Source organism: Propithecus coquereli, unplaced genomic scaffold, assembly GCF_000956105.1.
Source record: "Propithecus coquereli isolate 6110/MARCELLA unplaced genomic scaffold, Pcoq_1.0 Scaffold316, whole genome shotgun sequence".
Taxonomy (NCBI): domain Eukaryota; kingdom Metazoa; phylum Chordata; class Mammalia; order Primates; family Indriidae; genus Propithecus; species Propithecus coquereli.
The window spans coordinates 2,948,845-2,966,961 of NW_012148797.1; the positions used below are offsets into that span (position 1 = coordinate 2,948,845).

General features: G+C 48.3%; 1 protein-coding gene across 2 annotated transcripts in view; it reads left to right on the forward strand.

Moving 5' to 3' along the window:
* Nucleotides 1–9,856: 9,856 nt before the first annotated feature.
* Nucleotides 9,857–18,117, forward strand: part of CHST11 (carbohydrate (chondroitin 4) sulfotransferase 11) — a 293,711-nt gene continuing 285,450 nt past the window's right edge. The window contains exons 1-2 of one of the 2 annotated variants that reach the window (XM_012650257.1): nt 9,892–10,034; nt 10,166–10,416. In XM_012650257.1, coding sequence (XP_012505711.1) covers nt 10,299–10,416 — 118 coding nt within the window. In that variant the 5' untranslated portion in view covers nt 9,892–10,034; nt 10,166–10,298. Of the gene's footprint in view, nt 10,417–18,117 lie in introns of both variants that reach the window. The other variant, XM_012650258.1, reaches the window with a different exon arrangement.

Sequence of the window (18,117 nt, forward strand, 5' to 3'; positions counted from 1 at the left end):
CACCCACTGTGCGACCTGCTCTTTTTTGGGAAACGCCGCTTGGAGAGACACCCTGCTCCACCCCGGTGGAGGTTGTATTTAAAAAGCTCTCCATGCGTTCCTAATATTGATGGCATTGATTTGTCACAGCTCCGTGAACCGAGCTCAGCTGACAATTCTAGAGCCGATCAGAGTCAGAACAAGAAGGGAGGTTAAGGCTTCCTTAGTCTAGTCCTTGCATTTTCCAGTTGGAAAAGTGAGACTTGGCAAGTCCAGTATGTATCAGTCAGAGTTCTTGGTTAAAGACAAATATTCTGCTAACCTAAGAGGAACAGGAATATGTTAAAGGATCTTAGGTGGCTCCCAGAAATTCCAGGTGGGCCTGAGAAGCAGGTCTGTGATTACCCACTGAAATCAAGAGCTCCAGGGGCTGTTGCCATAAAGACATCACTGTTATTAATACTATTACTATCTGTAGTGGGCTGAATGGTGCCCCCCAAAAGATATGTCCGTGTCCTAACCCCTGGAATCTGTGAATGTGACCTTATTTGGAAAAAGCATCTTTGCAGATGTAATTAATTTAAAGATCTCAAGAAGAGATTGTCCTGGATTATCTGGGTGGCCCTTACATCCAATAACAAGTGTCGTTATAGGAGATGGAAGAGGACAGAAGACACGGACACAGAGAAGGCCGTGTGAAAACGGAGGGGGCAGAGATTCGGGTGACATGGCCATAAGCCAAGGAACACTGGGAGCCCCCAAAAGCTGGAAGAGGCAGGGAAAGATCCTCCCCTCGAGCATCTGGAAGGAGCATGGCCCCGCCAACACCTTGACTTCAGACTTCTAGCCACCAGAACTGTGGGAGAATATGTTTCTGTTGTTTTTTTAAGCCACCAAGTCTATGGTAATTTTTGACAGCTCATATGGCGGAAGCTGGGGCTGGTTCCTGTAAACTCCTCACAGCTGTTCCAAGAGCTGGACTCCTCCGCCACCACCCTTGCCACACAGCATGCGGGTCTGCTGGGCGGAGCCTGGGCGCATGCCCTATGCTAGCTGCAAGGGATACTGGGGTAGCGAGTTCTGGTTCCCACCTTGAGTGGGAAGGACCCAACATGACGAGCATCCTCTACAAAGTGATTTACCGGCGGTCACTGGGTTAGTCTGCTCGGGCTACCGTAATATAATACTGTAGATTTGGTAGCTCAAACAACAGGCATTTATTTTCTCACTGTTCTAGAAACAGGGAGTCCAAGATTGAGGTGCTGCAGGGTTGGTTTCTGGTGAGGCTTGTGGATGGCTGCCTTCTCGCTGTGTCCTCACGTGGCCTTGCTTCCAGGCACACAAGGAGAGTGAGATCTCTGGTGTCTCTTCTTCATTTTATAAGGACACCAATCCTCTTGGATCAGGGCCTTACCCTCACGACTTCATTTAACCTTAATTACCTCCTGAAAGGCCTTATCTCCAAATACAGTCGCATGGAGCGTTAGGGCTTTTGGGGAGGACACAGTTGGGCCCAGAACAGTCGCACAGCCAGGGGGAGGCATGCTGAGACTTGGGCACAGGCCTTCTGGCTGCTAATCCACCTCTTAGCTGAACTCTCATCAGATTTGGGCTGCGTCACAATGCACCTAGAAAAACAAAGGTATTTTAGATAGCAGAATGATACTCTTCCTCGACTGGCCTTTGATACCTTCCATTTTTAACTTCCTGCCTGGTAGCAAGAGGCCATAAAAGGAAGGAAAATAGGCCAGATCCCCTGAGACACTGGCAGCCCAGCTATAGGTTCTGCTTCTTTATCTATGCCCTGTAATCTGTATATTCAGGGTTCTTAGCTGCAAGCAACAGAATCTATAATTTCAGCAAAAAAGGAATTTATTGAAAGGGTCATGGGTAACTCAGAGAAATGCTAGGAAAGCTGGGAAATAGCTCAAAAATCAGCAGGAAGAAGGGAGGTCGGCAGTAGCCAAAATCACAGCACAGAACCAGTCCAGCGAGGCTACCATGGTACAGCCACAGCCATTGGATTTTGCTGCCGCCACCACTAAAGTGGATTCTCTGCCAGTTCTGCATCTTTGCATCACCAGCTCCTATCTCAACCTGTGCTGTGGGTGCCTCTGATTTGTCTGACTGGGATCTGTGTAGTCCTCACAACAAATCTGAAAGTGTGTGCCATCGTGCCCATCTTACGGATGAGGAAACTGAGGTTGCAATGTTATGTGACTCACCAAAGGCAAATTCAGGTCTGCCTGACTCCAAAGCCCACTCTCCCAGGAACCACACTGTGGTGCCTCAGCGCCATTGCTGGGATAAAGGACTTCCAAAGTGTACTTCAAAGAGATTGTTCCAGTTGCTTCTACCAGCAACATACGGGTGATTTCGGCATCATGGGAAATATACCATTTAACAAAAATCTTTGCAAAATTTGCTAGACTCCTCATTTTCCTTTGACGTATAGGAGTTACATTCTAGATGTACATTCTTAAATATTCTAGAGTAACATTCTTAAATAGTCTACAAATATTTAACAAACATTTCTCAGTCTGCCCACATAACACAAGGGATTGTTTTACCGAAAAAAATCTGTAACACTGAATACTTAGATAATTCCTCTTTTTGGACTCCCTGCCACCTCACAGTTCTTTGGGTCAGCAGGTTTATAGAGAGCCCTTTCATTTTCAGAGAGAGTCACAAACAACTCTGAGAGGCAAGACAAAGGTGAGAATTGTTTGCTGCCGTCATTTACACAGACTCATCTTATCCTTCCTTCTATACGGCTATTTGTTGGGAGGGAGAGCAGAGGGACAGAGGGCTTTAAAAAGATTTGACCTGCATGAAGGAAGGTCTCATGCAGGAAGGTCTCATCTTATCCTTCCTTCTATATGGCTATTTGTTGGGAGGGAGAGCAGAGGGACAGAGGGCTTTAAAAAGATTTGACCTGCATGAAGGAAGGTCTCATGAAGGAAGGTCTCCAAAAGTGAGCAAGTCTGAGGGCAAATGCAGGGAGAGCCCAGCTGCCTGGTGGGAAAGTTCTCCATTAACTCCTTGTTGCCACCCGCAACTCCCCTGGGCTTCTCTGGCCTCTGTCCCCACGCTCCTTTAAGGGTTGATCTTCATGAGAAGTAAGGTGCTTAGCTAGATATCTGTAGCACACAGAAGTATTGTCCATACTCTCCTAAGCATGGGCCTTGGTGCCATATAACCTTAGTTCAAATCCTACCTCTGGCACTTCACAGCTGTGTCAATGTATCAAGGTCCTTGATCTTTCCGAGGCTCAGTTTTGCCATCTGCGTAAGGGGATGCTCATACTGTCCTTGTGTGATTGGTATGAGGATCAGTGGTGCTGTATGTGGAGTGCTTGCTAGAGTCTACTGTACAGCACGTGTACAGTAAGAGGCCATGCTAATGGATCAGGGAATTGATCGGTAAGCACTTGTGCGTGATCCACCATGTGGCCAGCGTTGCACCAGGTTCTGTGATCGCAGGTCCTGGCGATCAACCTGCATGAGCTCACGTAGCGCGGCCAAGGAAAGAGGGCACAGCTCACAAAACAACTCTACAACTGTACATGCCAGCATGGAAGTACCGAATTGTAGAGGGGTGGCTTAATGCTTACAAGCAGAACGATAACTGTAGGTTGAAATAATTAGGGGAGGCTTCCTGGAAGAAGTAGGGGCTTAAATTGGGTTTTGATGATTTAAGATTCTTTTATTAAACAGAATATTTTTTCCTTCTGAAAATGAAAATAGCTATAGATTTTTCCTTTTTAAAAATAATATATACTCTTTTAAAAATACTTAATACAGTAAATCAATTAAAAAGTCTCACTATGGGCCGGGCGCGGTGGCTCACGCCTGTAATCCTAGCACTCTGGGAGGCCGAGGCGGGTGGATTGTTTGAGCTCAGGAGCTCGAGACCAGCCTCATCCAGAGCGAGACTCCATCTCTACTAAAAAAAAAATAGAAAGAAATTATCTGGACAACTAAAAATATATAGAAAAAATTAGCCGGGCATGATGGCGCATGCGTGTAGTCCCAGCTGCTTGGGAGGCTGAGGCAGGAGAATCGCTTGAGCCCAGGAGTTTGAGGTTGCTGTGAGCTAGGCTGACGCCACGGCACTCTAGCCTGGGCAAAAGAGTGAGACTCTGTCTCAAAAAAAAAAAAAAAGAGAACATCTTGGAGGACTTTCTAGGGGAACAATATAAACTGGATTATGCTTTCCTGGCCTCATTTCTACAATATCTTTGGGCTATTGTCTATTATTAATAGTAATGTCTTGAGGACTGCACCTTGCCTATGAGGCAATCCTGATGTGGCGTACTTTAATTGTACAACATAGAATAAAATAATAATAATATAAAATTATATTGTTGTAAAATTATATTGTTGTTGCTGGAACAACTTGATGTCTGTATGGATGAAAAATGGGCAAATGATTTGAATAGCCATTTCATAAAGGAATTTGTGAATGATTAATAAACACATGAAAAGACACTCAACATCACCAGTCATTAGGGAGATAAAACTATAATGAGATACCATTTCACACTCAGTAGAATGGCTAAAATTAAAAAGAGTGACAATACTAAGTGCTGGTGAGGATATGGGACTCTCTTATCTTGCTGGCGGGAACACAAAAGTGTACAGCCACTTGGAAAAGAGTTAGGCAGTGTCTTATAAAGTGTCCTAGGTATTTATACAAGATAAATTATATGTCCATAAAAAGACTTGTATGTGAATGGTCATAGCATGATTTTTCATAATAGCTAAAAACTGGAAATAGTGCAAATGTCCATCAACCGATGGATAAATGAGTTGTGATAAATCCATGCTATAGAACACTGCTCAGCCATAAAAGGGATATAAATATTGATACCTACAGCAAGATGAATGAATTTCAAAAAGCCAGACGTGACAGTCTATATACAGCGTGATTTCACTTACAAGAAATTCTAGAAAAGGCAAAACTATAGTGAAAGCAAGATGATCAGTGGTTGTCTGGGGCCAGGGTCTAGGCCAGGGATCAACTGCAAAGGGGCAAGAGGGATGGAGGTTTGTATACGTTTGTATACAATTTCCGAAACTCAGCAAACTGTGTACTTTGAATAGATTTTATCTATGTGTATTATTCTTACATAAAGCTGGGAGAAAAAATATCAGAAAAAGAAATCTGAACTTTGTTGGCTCTTTTAATACGTACTTTCTGCTTTAGTGTTATTTCTGTCTTGAATTACAAATGGCAGTGATGCATCGTAAGGTTCTTGGCACTCAGAGGTTCTCAGCGTCTTGATGTGGCCTTGGCACAAAACCCTGGGTGGCCCTCAGCCCTCGTGGTCACATGGTCACCTCCAAGGCATCTGCTTGTCTCTGTCCTTGAAGCTCCCTCAGGTCAGTGGTCCTGCAACTTTTGTACCATGTTTAGGGGACTAGAATCATGGGTGACACTGAGGCCACTGTCCTGGGCTTCAGCCTCCTGTGGTGCCTACAGAACGCCACCTTCTGCCTCCCAGGGCAAAGGTGGCAGGGCACTCACACTTCCCTTGACAATCCCCCCTTCTCTCCCTGCCATTATCTTTCCCATGGTGTAAATTTTTTCTCCCAGAAAGCCTTCGTCAAATCCCGCAGGCAAGGTAGCACAAAGCCTGCTGGAAGAGGAGGGGGAGAGGAGAAGTGAAAAATACCAGGAGAACAAACACAAATGAATATTTCCATAAATTACCATGCCATGAATGTCTAAGTATGCTCAGAAAATGCTGATGTTGTACACGGGGAGCGGCAAGGGGCAGGCAGGGGCCTGGAAAGCCCAGTAGAAAGAGCTGGAGGATCTGGTAGATGGGTCGCAGGCTGCAGGAGGGGCCGGCAGGGGCGGAAAGAAAAAAATCACAGTGAAGTCTCCCGGTAGCTACTGAGTCCATGTCATCCTCTCCCATGTCCAGCAAGGCAGCTCCAGAAAGTGGAGTTCAGAGAGGTGAAGCGACCTGCCCCAGGACACACAGGCCCACCTGGGCTGTCTGAACCCACAGCTGACAGTCTGGACAGGGGTCGAGGAGCTGGGGCCACTGACCTTGCCTGGCTTCTGGCTTTGGTACCTCAACTTCATGTCTGCCAACACCAGCTGTGTGACCCTGGGGCGGTATTTCACTGTTCTCTGCCTCAGTTTCTCCCTCTGTAAACAGAGGATAATACTGGCCCCCTCTGGAGGTCTGTGCTGAGGGAAGATACATACAGCGCTTGGAACACTGCCTGGCCCTGGAGGGCCTGGTGAGCCACCAGGATTGCCAGGGAGTGGGGGCGCTGGGGTGGGTGGGAGAGTGAAGAGCGGAGGGCTTCCGAGTCCCCTAGATGGAGTTTGGGAGTTGATGAGGGGCCACCAGTTGAGAAATATTTGAAAGGGATGATGAGCAGCTCCGGGAACTGATTTCTGGGCTGTGCCTGGAGACACAGAGGCGGGGGGTTCCTGGAGGGAGCTGGAGTCAGCCGAGGGTAGGGCCCTAGGGGCCAGCAGACCTTTGTCCCAGAAGGAGTGGAGGCCCAACCCGGGTGAAGGCACAAAGGCCGCATCAGCTAGCGCGACAGAATGATGGTGGGTATTTCTTTCCTCCCTCCTTTATATTCTTCTCTTCCTTGTTCCTCCTCTCCTTCTTTCCTCATCTTCTCATCTTCCCTTCTTCTCTCTCTCCTCTCCTGCCCTCACCCCTTTCTCTCTTCTCTTCTTCTCGCTTGTTCTCCCTCTTTCTCTATCCCCCTCTTTCTTCCTTCCCCACCTTGTTCTGAAAAGCCTGCCGAGAAGAGCTTGCTCTCAGAGTCATGTCATAAGTAACCCACTTGTGTATTTGTGGTTTACCTACCTGTAGAAAATTTGTACCCTACGATCTCTACACGCGGTGGGCAAATGGTTTTTAATTCAACTCCACAAATATTTACTGTGCTCTGGTTAACTAAGCGTCCTTTGTGCTAGAGGTGCCAAAGAGATGCAAATGGGCAGAGCCAGTCCTCGGAGGAGCCAGTCTGGGGCCCCTGGCTGATGTTGGCAGAAGGCACATCCCACCTTCCCCCAAAGGATGCTAAAGAGCTCTCTGTCTACTAGTACCCAGGGCTCACCTCTCTCTCCAACAAAGTGCAGAAAGGGGCATCGCTGCCAGTTTTGCAAGATCTTAACAAGACAGTACATTGTAGGCGTAATCTACAGGAATGAGGTAGAGCTCGCCCTGCGCGGATTGGAGGGGCTACATAAATATCTGTCGCTTCACCGCCGATGGCACCCACAGGCCAGAATTCTGATTTTGCACCTATTTCTTCCCCTACTATAAATTTTACGAGCTTGTCAACATAAATGGGACTTTCAACCAGTTTTTCAGGGCTGTGCCAGGCTTTAAAATAGGCAGGCCTCAGTTCCATTGGCAAGCTGTCCAATGTGGAGAGTGAATTAATCGAGCCAGGTCCCACAACAAGCACAGCGTGGATTTGCAGAAGCTCTCAGGGCAAAAGGGACTTTAGAGAAATGAGGGAAATAGGATCTGAAGGTAAGATCTGAAGGATCTTACCTCTTTCAGTGTTCCAGGTGTAACATCTTCTCCTTTCCCTCAGTCTTACCAGTTAACACTGTCCCTCATCTGGTCAATATTTATTATATTATGTAGCATGAGTAAAAGATGTGATGAAGTTTTGTCAGGCTAGGAACAGAAAGAAAGCAATGCCTTTACTTGCAGTTGGGCAATTTATGGTGCGATGAAGGAGATAAGAAATAGAACCTTTCCCCTCACCCCCAGTGCTCACAGAACCATTACCACCGCCATTACCACAGACTGTAGGGTGATCTAATTGAACCTCCTAGTCCAAGAAGGCATCACCTCTCCATCTCGGACTTATTTGTACCTACCACATGCCAGTCACTATGGGCACTAGACAGAGACGAAGACAACCTGCACCTCCAGGAAGGAGTTCAGCCTAGTGGGTACAGTGACCCAAGAGGAGTTTGGACCTAGTGATCACAACACAGAGGAGGGAAGAGGCAACTTCAGGTGAGAAATCGGAAAGACTTCTTGGAGGAGGTGGTAGCTTACCTATTAGAGTCTTACTCCTCACCTATGTGTGGGCCGATTCCTGATTGTGGGAATGTAAAAATGGATGCTAAGCATGGATCCCCACCCTCTCCCACCATGTGGGCCAACTCCATGACCTCCACAACCCACAAGAAATTAGACTTCTGACCTCTTCCTTGGCCCTGTGACCTCCCAAACTGCCTTATGCATGTCCAGGCTTTGGTACAGGTAGCAGTGTAGTCTTTGTCCTGTTGGGTGACCTGGGAGTAAATCCCTGCCCCTTCCTGGTTCTGTAAAACCAGATGAGTCAGTCAGATGAGACTGACCTTCTAGGTAAAAGTTTCTGTAAGTGCTCATCTAGCCACGATCACGGCAAGGAATCCCCTGCCTCGGTGCTGGTGGGGGGGACAGTGCAGCTCTCATCCCCAATCTCCTATCACTCACAGGAGGACAACTTTGACTAGAGCTTGTTCAGCTCGGCTGCCTTTAGCAAGCAATTCATTCACAAGTGAGTACGAATTAATACAGTACAAACCGGCTTCGTAAATATTGTGCTGCAATTGATTGTCTTCTGTAATCAAAGGCAAGGCTGCTGACTTTGTTACTTTCCCTACCATGCAACCGCTGGAGGAGAACTTTGAGGGGAGGGAACTGGAGTTGCACAGGTGGTTTCGCTGCGCATGTCTGACTGCAAGTTGTGTCTCTGTTATACAGCGGGGAGGATAAGGCCTATTACATTCAGATTTAATAAGAATTCATCAAATGCCTATTTTGTAAGAGGCAATGAAAGATGCAGTATCTTGTTTCATTATTAATTGAGGTAGTATTAGTAATGACTTGATAGTAAGGCATAAAAATTAGCCTTTCACTAACATATTTTACCCACACTATTTGCCTGTGTCCACTTTATTGATTGCTAAACGATCTAAATGCATGGAATTGGACATTTTAAATCACTTTACACAACACAAGACAGCAACGCCATCTTTCCATCTACCTGTCAACGCTAAGGCGGGCTTGGTTTCTCCAGCAGTTGGGTGGACTTGGAGGAGGTGGTTTCCTAGGAGCATCTTACATCCTCCAGCTCAGACTCGTGTGCACTTTGGATAATCTGGAGGAAGCTCTGCCCTTCGGGGAACCAGAGTTTTAAAGTCCACAAACCCCTTTGCCTTGAGGGGTGGGGATGAGGGTGAATGTCCCAGACTCCGTCTACAGAAGTCTCTGCGAAAGCTTAGCCTTCGCCTGACCCCTGAGGGTCATGCAGTTTCCCTAACCTTGACTTTAAGGCAGCCCTCTTTAACCCCTTCCCCAAACAACGCTCAAACTGGGCTGTCGATGGAAAGAAAAACGAAACCGTTCAGTTACGAGCGTCGGGAAAAGGACACTCGCGTCCTGGGGGCTTAGGGCAACTTCCCCGCTGCGTCGCCCAGGGATTTGAGATAATCGCGTGCCACCAGAACCCTCCTCCTCATTCCCCCCTCGGATACCCAGCCCGCTCCCTGCCACTTCCCTCTCCTAACGCTGGCGGGGGTGGGTGGCAGCACCGAGGCGATTTTATTCGTCTTTTTTTCCTCCGGGTTTTGTCATGGAAACGCTGACACAACCTCCAGACGGCGGCCGAGCCCGGCCGGGGACTGAGGGCTTTTGGGACCCTGCGGGAGCGCGGCGCGCGCTCCGCACTCCCCGGGAAACAGCTGGACGCGACCACATCCCGGGCAGAGGCGGGGGGAGCGCGACGCTCCGCCCCGGCGCTCGGCTCCCTCCCTCCTCGCGGCTCTCCGCAGGCGCCCTCCCCTCGCCGGGGGCCGCGAGTTGCATTTGGTAAAACCCAGCCCCGGAATATAAAGATCGCTGGAGCGCAATGAAGTAGCCTTTGGAGAGCAGGGAGAGGGCCCGTCCGACAGCCACAGCGGCCAGCGCAGCGGCGGCGGCACCATCACCGCTCGCACCCCAGCCGCCCGGCCCGCGAGGAGGCAGCGGCGGCCGCCGGCGGGAGCGGAGGAGGCGGCGGAGCAGCGCCGGGAGGCGACGAGGAGGAGCAGCGGCGCGCGGCCGGCGGGTCCTCGCATCTGGGCACTTCCAGACCAACTCCCGCGCCTCCCACACCCCCGCCCGGGCCGGGGGCTCCGAGAGCCGCCGCCGAGCCAGCCCGATCCTCCCGGCGAGCCGTGCCCAGCCCTGCCCTGCGCCTGCCGGGCTCCGGTCCGCGCGGCGGGCTCCTCGCTCCTGCGCCCCGGGCGCGCGTCCCGGACACCCCGGTCCCCGAAGCCAGGACAAAGCCATGAAGCCTGCGCTGCTGGAAGTGATGAGGATGAACAGAATCTGCCGGATGGTGCTGGCCACTTGCTTGGGATCCTTTATCCTGGTCATCTTCTATTTCCAAAGTATGTTGCACCCAGGTAGGGGGCGCGTTAGCGTGGTTTTGTTGGATATTTTCTTCTCTCTCGCGCTCTCGCTCGCTCGCTCGCTCCGCCTGGTTTCTGCCGCTTCCAGCCTTACCTCTCCCCCCTCGGCCTCTTCGGGGCTCCTTGCTGCCCGGGTCACCGAGTCGGGATGGGGAGGAGGAGGGAAGGTGTACTCCCCCCTCTTCTTCCTCCCGGCTCCGAGCCGGAGGATGGGACCAGGAGGGGCGGTAGTTTTTTGTTTTTTTTTTTCCTCCCTCTTCTTTTTTTTCTTTGTGTCCCTTGTCTGTCTGTCTGCGAGGTGGCAGGGAAAGGTCGAGATGTGGGGAGCTGCCGGGGTGAGGTGTTGGTGTGAAGAAAACCAAACTCCCTCCCCGCTCCTGCCCGGGTCGGAGGATGAAAGAGGCCGCCTGGCTGCGCCCGGGCCAGCTGCCTCTTCCTAGTCGGCGGCCGGGGCGGACGGTGCACGCCCGGGCGAGGCTGCGAGTCTCTGCAGCTGCCTGGGAGCCTGGGACTGGCTCCCACGTGTCCGGGGCTCAGCGCGGAGCTGAGCAGGTGTGGAGAGAGGTTGGGTGCCCGCCGCTGCCCCTTCGCGCGGCACCGATTGTTTGCCCCCGGGGTCCAGCTCCGCAGTGACCTTGCGGCTGGTGTCCTGGGGCCAGCTCCACCCCTTACCCCCCAGACCCTAGGCTGGGGACTCCGAGCTCCTGGGTCACGCTTTGGCCAGCGCAGTTTTGGAGGAAACTTTGGCCAGGTCCCGGGCTGACCGTCAGTTTGCATCCCCTACTCGTGGGTTCCCAGCACCCGGAGTCCCCTTGGCCGTGTGGGAATAAGCCCCCCTTCCTCCAGTCCCCTGTGGCTGAAGGCAAAGTTTCACATCCGAAATCTGGCCTGGGAGAGGGACGAGGCTCGCCGCTTCCGAGGGGCGCGAAGGAAAGTTTGGGTCCTGGGGAGGGAGAGGGGCCCCGAGCGCGGCGGCCGGGGGTTGAGCATCTCGGCGCCGCAGCCCAACAGGTAGAACCTTCGGAGCAGCCTTCGGGCCAACGCGGTCGCCCCGCCACGCCACGGTTCCCGCTTCCCATTTCCCCCTCCCCGGCAGCGCCCGCCGGGCCACGTTGGCTCAGAAATCCATTTTTTACGCCTCCGAGTTGCCTTTCTCAGCGTAGTCACAGCAATAATTTGCTTTTCTAATTGCAGGGAGGAGGGAGGTGGAAACACATTTCCTTCCAGGGAAATGGGGTTGGTGTTTTTCATTTTGCCTCCCGCCTCTCTTTTCAGTGTGTATCTCACACTTTCCTCGAGCCTGCGTTTGGGTCCACGGCAGAGGAATAAAGCTGTTCTTTCCATCAAACAGGCTGGGCTGCCGCCTGCGAGATTCTTTGACAGCGCAGGGACAGACCGGCCCCTCTGCCCTACTGGGCCTGGAGCAGCTGTTAAGGCCGCCACACTGCCAAGGATATGGTCCCACGCTACCACGTGTAACCTCAGGACATCCGAGCCAGCCCTGTAAAAGATGGCTTTTGTTTGCAGCTGGGTATTTTTAGTTTAATGTCAGCAAACTACAGCGCTGTTTGTCTCCTCACCCAAACCTGTGGTTGTGAAACTTCTAAGGGGATTTAAAAATGGACCTGGCTTGCATTCCAGCAGCCAGGCCTTGGTTGCAGTGGGTAGGACCAGACAGACATGGGCATCTGAGAGTGCCAAGATCCTGGGGCCACCGGAGACCAGGCCAGACTCGTCCCAGAGGGCCAGGGAACTAGGTGGTGTGCAGATACACTGAGGCTCAAACAGTTTAAACAAGGGCCGGATCATTTGGTCTAGACTCTAGAATTGTGTTCAGGCCTCTTAAAGTTTGGCTGGGACGATGTGTGCCCGTCATTCTCTGCAGAAATGTCTGGAACAGGGATGAGCAATCAGTCAGCCTGCAACAGGAACAGGCTTTAGCTTCTCTGTACCTGTTAAATGCCCAGTGAAATATGGTTTTCAAGGATCCTGTGGGCAAATTGGGAAATAACTTTCTAGCCAAAGAGAAAAGGAAGAAACTTCCAACTTGTAACTGACACTTTGCTAAAACTTCCAGCTCTAGTTAGGATATGAAATTGACTTGAAAGGGGCATTCCCTGGTTTTGGTCTATCCTTTTGGAAGGAGGGAGAGAACCTTTTCTAAGCTTGTGCTGATAAGTTATCCTCTGTCATTGATCCTGCCTTCCTTTCTTGTAACATTTCCCCTCAAGAAATGGCATTTGTTTATTATGTGAATTTCTGTAAGTATGCTTTTCTGACACTTTTTTCCCCCAGTACATAGCAAATACTACTTTCAAAACATTCTGTAGAATGTAGAATTGCAGATGGTTCAATCGAAAGGTCGTCCTTATTTTGAATTACATATAGTTCTACAGAACTCTACGTCAACAGTTTATCATTAAATGAGGCATAAAAATGCACTTGGAAATCCATATTAAACATTTTATTTTGGGGGGGTTCATTTTATTAAAGCACGCTGTTGATGACGGCTCTTGCTAAATCTTTTTCCTGCTGGTTTGAATTTCTTTAAAAGTTACACAATCTTTGCTTCTCTGAAGGATCTTAGGGTAATGATGGCTGATCCTTTAGCCTGGCTCTGCAGTTTGGGTCTCTCCAGATCACCCTGGGAGAGGCAGAAGGGACAACAGCATGGCACAGATTGTGTTGCTAAAAATTTGGAGCCCTCTGGCATGAGTTCTGGATACCTGTATGTGAAAGAGAAAAAATAGTATTGCAGAAGCGATGGATTTCAGGCTTCATTGGTGGCTGGAGGGTGTGAGGAAGGAGGGAAGGAATAAAAGGAGACAGCTGGCTGGGGCTGCCTGCCCCTTCCTCAAATTCTAATCTGGGGTCCGTTGTCTTTTGTGCTTTTCTAATTCCTAAGATTGAGTAATTTGTAAATCTGAGTTAGTTTCAGGAGGGTTTAGCAGGAGGGGGCCTTGTCAGTAGGATAGTTTTCTTTGGAAGTCTTTGACACTCTTAGTCAAAGACTAAGAAGACTAAGATACTCTTAGTCTTCATTAAGAGTATTTTTTAAGGCAGGGGCCACGTTTTAGGCTACATTTTAATCCCAGTGTTTTTTGCACAGTGCCTCAGTAAAATATTTGCTGCATGAATAAATGAAGTGGCCAAATTCCAGAAGACCCACTTCTCAGAGGGTTTTCAGGAAGGTCGCTTCAGGCCTTGCCAAGAATGCCTGGTCAATAACTCGGGCTCTGTCTGGTGAGGACACTCCCTGCCTTCCTGGTCTCTGAGTTCCGTTGAGACATTGACTCAGTTTAAGCTCATCAGGCACCAGACAGGAGCTTTCACTGTGGTCTAAATTTGGTGCCCCTGGATTCTGGGGAAGTTTGGCCTTGTGTAGCCATTGAGCTAAAGGAATCCATTCACAGGATAGATAACCTTCTATGGGTGAAGTCAGTGAGAATGGAATCGAATACCTGTGGTTTCTGCACAGGTTTGTGTCCATCAATGAATGTGTCCTGTGAAAGTTCCTCGGCTTACATTAAAATGTCTTGCATACCTGCTGCAGATGGCTGGGCTTTGATGGAGCTATGTCTTGCAGTACAAAGCTCAGAAGCCCCCAGGCTGCGATTGTGTGGAGTGTAAGAAGACAGCTCACTGAACCTTCCTTTTGTGTTATTCTGTAGGATTGTGGTTTTTGTTTGAAAGCTACTGTTTATAGAAAGAAGCCAGCAGAGGAGAAAGCCTTTCTTTTCCTCTCTTTTTTTTTTCCTTTCTCCCTTTATTCTTTTCTTTTGTAATATGTTTATTTTCACTGTCGCCTGGGATTTCTTTGTACTCTTTATTTAAAGACTTCTCAGGTTACACCCTTGCAGTTTCACTTAATCAGGTGGAGTATAAAATGCATTTTGTCTTATAATTTTAATATAATTGTAAATGTAATATGTGCTCATTTTAGGAAATTTAGAATGTACAGAAGAGAAACAATCATCCTTATTCCACCATCCAGAGGCAACTGGTACTTTAAAAAACTATATTATAGAGATATATGTGTGTGTGTGTATGTATATATATGTATATATAAATAGCTGAGCTCACATCATACATTTTGTATCCTATTTGATAATATGTATTTTAGACAAATACATCATTATGGCAACTAGTTATTAAGCTTAAGGACAATGTTTAGCCATAACCTTTTAAATTTATAGACCTACATGTGACTCCATCCCTCATCCCACCCCTTTGTGGGATGTCAGTCTGGTATCGTTCCTTTGTTTGTTGCACAAATTTAGTTTTACATTAAACAATCTTTCTGTTTATACATGGAATGAGTTTGGAGTCACACCAATTCATAGGGGCTGTTCTTATGTTATCTACCTGAAACTTCCTTTGAAAAGCTATCAAGAGGGTCTCAAATAGGAGACTCTTATGAATCCTGAAAACAGCATTAAATAGTTAAACAGTAAGACATTTTCAGTATGGGGTCTCCTCTTGGCGGTTTAAATGTTTTCACCTCAGTGGGGCATTTTCATAGCTGTGCTAAGATGAAACTGACAGAATTAGGCAATTTCCTTTTATAGTTATAGGGCCTGTTTAGGAGTCCTCATTTTCATTGCCTTCTGAACTAAAAGGGGTGATCATGCACTACAGAAAGGGTGGTTGGGGGATTTCTGTGGGGTGAGGGGTGGGGAGATCTATCCTCTGGCAGAAGTGACTGCTGTTAGTATCTGTCTGGTTGAAAAGTCATTTTGCTCAAGACTAGCTTTATCAGCACAGCCATTTAAAAACAGGAAGGAGAAGGCTTTCAAGTGCAGGCACCACCCTTTCCCTTATTAAATCCACTGAAAGGACAGACCTCTTCTTAATCTGGAGGTCAAGTGAGAAAGGCTCTCATGAAAATCATTGTCAGCAGGCCTCTTCTGAGTTCATACTCTGAGAAAAACCAGAAGTCATTCTGCTGACTCATTTTTTTCTTTTCTGTTTTCCTTCCCTTGAATTTTCGGGACCCCATCTTTCTAACAAATAAAAGGGGAGGCTGTTCTCCCTATGGGCTCATTGAACAATCTGAGCTGTCAATTAAAATTTCCCGGAACTGGTAATTTGATGCATCTTAGATCCAGTGCGGTCTAAACTTACAAGCAGAGTTGTTCTCTCTCTCTCTCTCTCTCTTTCTTTCTTTTACTCCGTGCCAGGTATTATTCTAGGCACAGGGGATACAACACACACATCTCTGCCCTCACGGAACTTACATTCTAGTGGAGTGACAAACTTTAAGCAAACGTAGATGTGAAATATATGGTATATCAGATGGTGTTAAGAGAATAACAAAGCAGGGAAGATGTTTGAGGGATGTGAGAGATGCAGGGGCTGCAATTTAATGTGAAGGCGAATAGGGAACGTCATTGATAAGATGACACTGGAGAGCAGAGACTGCAGGAAGTGAAAGAGCTGGGCGTGTGTCCATTCCAGGAAGCATGTTCCAGGCAGAGAACATGCATGGCAAGGAGGTCTCAGTACCTACCAGTAGCAGAGTGGGGGAGGGAGGTAGCCAAGGGCTGTGAGGCAGGGAGAGATTATCGTGTTGGGCCTTGGCCTTGAGTGTGGGTAGAATGGGAAACCCTGGAGGGTTCGAACAGGGGACTCCTGGGGAAGGGTGACATGGAACAAGGGTGGACGTGATGTAGCAGAGCTGAAAATGAAGTCTCTTACCTGCACTTTTGTGTTTCTTTTGGGGCAGCTGATAGGACACTTTGGTAAAGTGGTCACGTCACCATGTAGATCCCATTTCCCTTCCACTGCAGCCCCGCCCCCAACAGACCACCCCCATTTTCAAAGGGTATAGCGGTAATGTAAAAATCAGAAAAAGAGATTTGAGGACAATTTTGACTGAGCTTGTTTGGAGAAATTCTTAAGATCATTAGGGTGCCATCCATGGCATTCACGAATAAAAATACCCATGCAAAGTGCCAGACTTAGGCTCTCAGTAAGAATATACAGACTAAATGGATGGATGATCTGGGAGTGGAAGACCTGAGTCCCAGTCTGAGGTCTCCCACTTCCTAGCACCATGATTTGTTGTGTTTTATTGATTGCAAGACACAGTGTTTTTCCCCATTTTAGTATTTATGCAATTTGTGTTGTAATTGATGGCATCTTAGCACTGCGCTGCCCTTTAATGAGCAGGCTTTTTCTTTCTTAGCAGTGCGCCGTAGTGATTGATGCCCTCTGAGGCCTGTGCACGTTGCGAAAGTACTTTTCGTAAAGCATGGCGCACTCCATAACCGCAGCAAGGTGAGGAAGAAAGGCACTCCTCCATGCTGCAGGCTCCAGCCCAGGGCTCTCAGGTATGGGCTAGCCGCGATGACCCGCTTTTTTAAAGGCTGAGCAGCGTGCAGGCTGTCAGGGTCGTTCCACTTTCCTGGGCACCTGTTTCCAGAGCCTCAGGGCTTGTAGTTAGTATCTCTCTGATGAGGTTGGTAAAGGTTCAGAATGGGAAGCATAGGAAATCGAACCTGGAAGTTCAAATAGACGTAGACATAGACATTTCCTGGGGAGAGTATCACCGATGTGGATTTTTGTTGCCTTCAAGGCCTTTATGATTTCTCTTCTTCAGCCCTTGTAGAAATGTATCGCTTGTTTACTTGTACATCTTCCCCTTTTGATTCAGCAAGGCATGGATTATGCAGGTTCATCTTTCATGGCCTCTGAGCCTGGCCCAGAGGTGCTTAGGGAATGCTTGAAGCATAAATGAGTGATTCTCAAAGACACCCCTTCCACCGCTGTGGCCACCCCACCCGTGTGCACGGAACCCAGGGGGAGGAGCCAGGTTGGGTGGTCATGTACAAACAGCTTCTGGTGTCTCCCAGACCTCTTTGTTTCTATTCTGCTACAGTTCAGGGCAGGAAATAGAAAGCAGTCTCCTAGACTTTAAGCAGAAAGGTATTTTTTGGAAAACATTGGGTGCTTATAAAATTGTTGCAGAGCTAGAGGCTCCAGGCATGACTCCTAGCTAATGGGAGTGGTTTATGTAATAATTTATAAACAAACATTGGCATGGCTGCTCAAAACAACTGACTCACCAAGAGTGCTGTTACTTCTGAGACTGTGTCTGGAACTATTGAGTTCAAGAACAAACGGACGATAAAGCCAGAGAGTGAACCCCGGAATGCTGATGCAAAAAACCCTGCTGTCCCCATCACCATGTTTGCCAGCAGCCAAGCAGCCCCAAAGGCAGGAAGATGGCCTCTGCCTCACATCTGCTCTCCAGATCTCAAGTGGCTGCTTCTGTTTGGAGGAACGAAATTCACATCCAGAACCGTAGCTTCAAAGGAGCTTGGGAAATACATCTCTTAAATTCCCAGCCTCTGCAGGCTAGAAAGTCTTCTAGAAGCGAGGCGGGAAGGGTGGGTAGAAGGAATGATGAGCAAATAACCACAGTACTCACCATACCCTAGTTGTAAAACATGTTTGAACAGCCATCCCTGATATATTTTGATTATAAATTATTTATACATATTGCTATCATTATCTAAATATCTAGAGTCCTTTCTAACAATGGTGACTGTAAATCCAAATGTTCATTCTATTCTGGATAATTCTGTTGGCTGACTCTTTGTCAACTCTGACTCCTTCATTCTTTTGACCTTGTTACGTGGCCCACGAAGATCTGGTGGAGAGGTAGTACTCAAGGGAGAGGAATGCCATTTT